This window comes from Stegostoma tigrinum, chromosome 22, assembly GCF_030684315.1.
Source record: "Stegostoma tigrinum isolate sSteTig4 chromosome 22, sSteTig4.hap1, whole genome shotgun sequence".
Classification (NCBI taxonomy): domain Eukaryota; kingdom Metazoa; phylum Chordata; class Chondrichthyes; order Orectolobiformes; family Stegostomatidae; genus Stegostoma; species Stegostoma tigrinum.
In genome coordinates, this window is record NC_081375.1 from 7,035,406 (window position 1) to 7,041,405 (window position 6,000).

At 53.5% G+C, this 6,000-nt stretch overlaps 1 protein-coding gene across 3 annotated transcripts in view; it reads left to right on the forward strand.

The window, feature by feature from the left end:
• The window catches only part of radil2a (Ras association and DIL domains 2a), an 83,674-nt gene extending 82,062 nt beyond the window's left edge, over positions 1-1,612 (forward strand). For all 3 annotated transcript variants that reach the window (XM_048555438.2, XM_048555441.2, XM_048555439.2), the window contains exons 15-16: positions 276-415; positions 814-1,612. In XM_048555438.2, the coding sequence (XP_048411395.2) occupies positions 276-415; positions 814-913 (240 nt within the window). In that variant the 3' untranslated portion in view covers positions 914-1,612. The remainder of the gene's footprint in view (positions 1-275; positions 416-813) is intronic.
• Positions 1,613-6,000: the final 4,388 nt, after the last annotated feature.

Genomic DNA, 6,000 nt, shown 5'->3' on the forward strand with positions numbered 1-6,000 from the left:
TATCAGGCTGTAGTGTCCGACTGTATCAGTCTATACTGTGCACACAGTGTCTGACTGTATCAGGCTGTAGTGTCCCTCAGTGTCTGGCCGTATCAGGCTGTAGTGTCCCTCAGTGACTGGCCGTATCAGGCTGTAGTGTCCCTCAGTGACTGGCTGTATCAGGCTGTAGTGTCCCTCTGTCTGACTGTACCAACATAGACATGTTTACGCAGCTGAATCATTTGAGAAATGTGACACTTTAAGAGCTGAATATTCTATTTCTTTTCACCTCACAGAGAACCCCGTTAAATCGGAGTGGAATTTACATCAAGTCACTGGTGCCTGACTCACCAGCTGCAGGATGTCAGAAGCTGAGCCGGGGTGATCGGATCCTGGCTGTGAATGGTACCACCTTGGTGGGCCTGGATTACCAGCGGTTAGTGTTTCAGGAAGGCTGTGCTTGGAAGGGGCTAGGGAGAGGCAGCCAATGGTTGTTTCAGCAGTAGCTCTCTGGCTTCAGGTCCTTTGGGTAAAGTATTCACTATGGTTTCCACAAACATCCCATCGTGATAAAATGGAGGGCTCCTGGCATTCGTCATTTTGTCAGGGTTTCTGTGGCGACAGTGTAGAGGGAGTTTTACTGTGTCTAACCCCGTCCTGACCCTATCCTGGAAGTGTTTGATGGGGGACAGTGTAGAGGGAGCTTTACTCTGAGTAGGTGATGGTACTGCTAAATGGGTAGGTGCTAGCTGAGTGGGGGTGCGTACTGATTCAGTCTCTGATTTTATCTGTGTTGCATTTCAATTCACACTCAGTTTCTTTTTGTAAACATAGGGGTCGGGAGCTGCTCAGATCTTCTGGAAACAAACTGTGTCTCCTGGTGGCAAAGTCTGATTCGGAGATGGCAAGGAAAGTGTTAACATTGAATTGCTAGTCTGAGTGAAGCAGAGATGGTAAAAGCTAAAGCCAGTGAGGGACAGTACAGACCCTGCGACTGCCTGGAGGTGCTTGCGGAGAGCAAATATATATTTCAGTATTTAAGTCCAGTTGCTGTGTTGAACTGGGGCATATCCATTGAGGGGTTAGTGTTAGTACCTGCCCACTCACTGTATCACTGCCTTTAACCAGTGTGCTGAGCTTGGGAACTCCAGTGAAGTAGGGAGCAGGGTTCCCCAGGATTATGGAGGGGTCATTCCCTGGGATTGAGGGGTATTTTACAGGATTCTCAATTGGAAGAGCACAGGATACTTTGTAACCCCACCCCAATGATAGTATCACTGGCTCCTGTTTACCCCCCAGCCAGCACCTGTTCACCCACATCCCTTCCACCCCTGGCTCCTGTTGAGCCCCCTCTCCACCCCCCTGCATTACCCTGGAGTGCGATGCTGTGCTCAGAGTGAGTTTGTAACAGGGAGGGAGAGGAGGTGAGAGTGGGCAGGAGCTCGGAGCTGGTGGGTTTGGTTGGAGTTTGGTGCCAATTGTTTGGGAAGAACATTTTAAAAGTTGAAGTTTATCTTGTTTCACATGTTTGTTACTGCCTGCTGTTGATGTTGATGTTTAACACTGACGCAGAATCTGATAATCCCCAGTCCCCGGCCTCCCATGTATCTAATAAAATGTTACTGTCAAGTTATTTGGTGTCAGTGGTCACAGAGCCTGGTACAGAGCACATTGCAGCCGGGCGGCACCGTGTCAGTCTGCCATTCAGACGCTGTAAGCTAAATCCGGACACAAGTCTTTTTATTCTTTATGACATGGTCAAACTCCAAATCCAGAGCAGTTTCTACAGCAACAGATGGCATGCACTATAATCTGATGACTTCAGACTAAAAATTTGAGGACTAGCTTTTCCAACATATTTCACTTGGGTTCCTGCTCAGCCTGATTTAACTTCAGCAATCAGTTCCCCTGTTTGACTTCCTCCTGTTCCCCATGAGTACACGGTGACTCAAACCAGCAGGATGGAAGAAATTCTTTTTCGCTGTTTGTAACTGAGGTTTGTCTGACCAGTAAATTACACCACTGACTTGTCGGTAGTGCTGTCAGTCAAATTATCTACACTCTGAGGAAACAACCTCTACTCACTGCCCTCTGTACTCTACAGTGTTGAGCTGGCGCTGTGCCCCCCTCACAGTGCGGAGGGCTGGCTCTGTGCCCCCCCTCGCATTGGGGAGGGTGGGCACTGTGCCCCCTTTCTCAGTGTGGAGCTGGTACTGTGCCCCACCTTACAGTGCGGAGCTGGCGCTGTGCCCCCCTCACAGTGCGGAGCTGGTACTGTGCCCCCCTTACAGTGCGGAGCTGGCACTGTGCCCCCTCTCACAGTGCGGAGAGCTGGCACTGTGCCCCCTCTCACAGTGCGGAGAGCTGGCACTGTGCCCCCTCTCACAGTGCGGAGAGCTGGCACTGTGCCCACTCTCACAGTGCGGAGAGCTGGCACTGTGCCCCCTCTCACAGTGCGGAGAGCTGGCACTGTGCCCACTCCCACAGTGCGGAGAGCTGGCACTGTGCCCACTCTCACAGTGCGGAGAGCTGGCACTGTGCCCCCTCTCACAGTGCGGAGAGCTGGCACTGTGCCCCCTCTCACAGTGCGGAGAGCTGGCACTGTGCCCACTCTCACAGTGCGGAGAGCTGGCACTGTGCCCCCTCTCACAGTGCGGAGAGCTGGCACTGTGCCCCCTCTCGCAGTGCGGAGAGCTGGCACTGTGCCCCCTCTCGCAGTGCGGAGAGCTGGCACTGTGCCCCCTCTCGCAGTGCGGAGAGCTGGCACTGTGCCCCCTCTCGCAGTGCGGAGAGCTGGCACTGTGCCCACTCTCACAGTGCGAAGAGCTGGTACTGTGCCCCACTTACAGTGCGGAGAGCTGGCACTGTGCCCCCTCTCACAGTGCGGAGCTGGCACTGTGCCCCCCCTCACAGTGCGGAGCTGGTACTGTGCCCCCCGTTAGTCAGGAGCTGGCACTGTGCCCCCTCTCACAGTGCGGAGCTGGCACTGTGCCCCCCCTCACAGTGCGGAGCTGGTACTGTGCCCCCCGTTAGTCAGGAGCTGGCACTGTGCCCCCTCTCACAGTGCAGAGCTGGCACTGTGCCCCCCGTTAGTCAGGAGCTGGCACTGTGCCCCCCCTCACAGTGTGGAGCTGGCACTGTGCCCCCCGTTACAGTCAGGAGCTGGCACTGTGCCCCCTCTCACAGTGCGGAGCTGGTACTGTGGACCCCCCCCCCCCCCCGCCGTTACAGTCAGGAGCTGGCACTGTGCTCCCCTCACAGTGTGGGCTTGTTCCAGTCATTTTGGGCACAATATTCCCTCAGTTCCTTTCAGAGACAGTGTCAGCTGCCTGGGATCCTCCTGTGCAACTGAGCAGGGATTCAGCCCTTTTAGTTGAGCCTGGCCACATGGCTCAGGTGCAAAAGAGGCAAGGGAGAAGTTTTTCTTTATTTGTTCATGGGGTGTGGGCATTGTTGGCTGGTTCAGCATTTATTGCCCATCCCTAATTACCCAGAGATCAATAGGAGTCAACCACATTGCTGTGGGTCTGGAGTCACATGTAGAGCCAGACCAGGTAAGGCACCTGCTCCCACCTACCCTCCTGCAAAAATTCCATCCCCTATTCCCAATTCCTTCGCCTCCGCCGCATCTGCTCCCAGGATGAGGCATTCCACTCCCGCACATCCCAGATGTCCACGTTCTTCCAGGACCGCACCTTTCCCCCCACAGTGGTCGAGAACGCCCTTGACTGCGTCTCCTGCATTTCCCGCAACACATCCCTCACACCCCGCCCCCGCCACAACCGCCCAAAGAGGATCCCCCTCGTTCTCACGTACCACCCCACAAACCTCCGGATACAACGCATCATCCTCTGACACTTCCGCCATCTACAATCCGACCCCACCACCCAAGACATTTTTCCATCCCCACCCCTGTCTGCTTTCCAGAGAGACCACTCTCTCCGTGACTCCCTTGTTCGCTCCACACTGCCCTCCAACCCCACCACACCCAGCACCTTCCTCTGCAACCGCAGGAAATGCGACACTTGCCCCCACACCTCCTGCCTCACCCCTATCCCAGGCCCCAGGATGACCTTCCATATCAAACAGATGTTCACCTGCACATCTGCCAATGTGGTATATTGTATCCATTGCACCCGGTGTGGCTTCCTCTACATTGGGGAAACCAAGCGGAGACTTGGGGACCGCTTTGCAGAACACCTCCGCTCGGTTCGCAACAAACAACTGCACCTCCCAGTCGCGAACCATTTCCACTCCCCTTCCCAGTCCTCAGACGACATGTCCATCATGGGCCTTCTGCAGTGCCACAATGATGCCACCCGAAGGTTGCAGGAACAGCAACTCATATTCCGCCTGGGAACCCTGCAGCCCAATGGTATCAATGTGGACTTCACCAGCTTCAAAATCTCCCCTCCCCCACTGCATTCCAAAACCAGCCCAGTTCGTCCCCTCCCCCCACTGCATCCTAAAACCAGCCCAGCCTGTCTCTGCCTCCCTAACCTGTTCTTCCTCTCACCCATCCCCTCCTCCCACCTCAAGCCGCACCTCCATTTCCTACCTACCACCTCATCCTGCCTCCTTGACCTGTCCATCTTCACTGGACTGGGGAAATATTCTGGAGGCCAGGATACTGGTCAGTGTCAGAAAAACAAAGCCACTCCCAGTTCCAACGACACTCTGAACTGATTGAAAAGCTTTACAGAAAGGGACAGAGTCGGGAAAGGATGATTAGACTGAGAAACTGTAATTCCACGTGTGACTGACTCATGCGTTGCTTATCTCAACTCTCCCTCACAGTAACTTCCACTTTCCTCCCAGGACAGGTTCCATTCCGACTGTTTGAGTTGCTGCAGCTGTAACACACATGAGCTTTCAGGGAGCTAAAAATCATAAGGTCACTGAATCAGCCTGGGGTCAGACTGATGGCCACTCTAGTCTCTGTCAGACTGACGGTCACTCCGGGATCAGACTGAGGGTCACTCTGTTCTTGGATATCCAGACACTCCTTACAATCTCCAAAGGAGCGACTACAACTCTGAGACTGTCAGAGATTTTCACGTTCTGCTACGGTGTTTCCCGAGTTCACCTTCCTTCAATGATCCCTGAGGGATACAAAAGGCTCCAATAGCTCAAAAGTAACAGACAGGAATCATTTACCTGTGGTCTCTCACTCCATGACCCTGTGTCCCTCACTCCCTGTCGTTGCTCACTCCCTGTGGCCCCTCACTCCCTGACCCTGTGGCCCTTACTCCCTGTGGCCCCTTGCTCCCTGACCCTGTGGCCCTTACTCCTGTGGCCCCTTGCTCCCCGACCCTGTGGTCCCTCACTCCCCAACTCTGTGTCCCTCAATCCCTGTGGTCCCTCACTCCCCGACCGTATGTCCCTCACTCCCCAACTCTTTGTCTCTCGTTCCCTGTGTCCCTCAGTCGCTGACCCTGTGCTTTTCACACCCTGTGGGTCCCTTGCCCCGACCCTGTGTTACCGTGGACTGTCTATTTAGTATTATTCTTTGAGTTATACTTTGTGAGCCTGGTCTATAGATGACCCCTCCCTGTTGCAGTGTCCAGGCTGTAATTGTTTTACAGAGTGACCTCCCAGAAACCCCTGGGTGAAGTTCAAAGACGCGAGATGTTGGGATGTGCTGCCGAGCTGCTCAGGGGCAGTGAAAATGCTGCTCCTCCTGCTCATCTCCTTGTGCACCCATCAGCACTTATGACTTTGGAAGAATGTTTCTGTGAATTCAGTAATTTGAGAAGCAACGTGAAATGATTGTGAAGTGTTTCACAAATGTGATAAGAGTCATAGTGTTAGACAGAAACAGGTCCAAGGCACCGACCACACATTCCAGTCTGATCTAGTCCCACTGGCCCGCGTTTAGCCCATATCTCTGTAAAGTTCTCCTATTCATATACACAGCCAGATGTTTTTTTTTTCTGAAAGAATGTAGCTATTGTTATCAAATCATGAACAGGATTACAGGGAGAACTTGAAATAACTGCTCAGTGAAACATAAATGGAAGA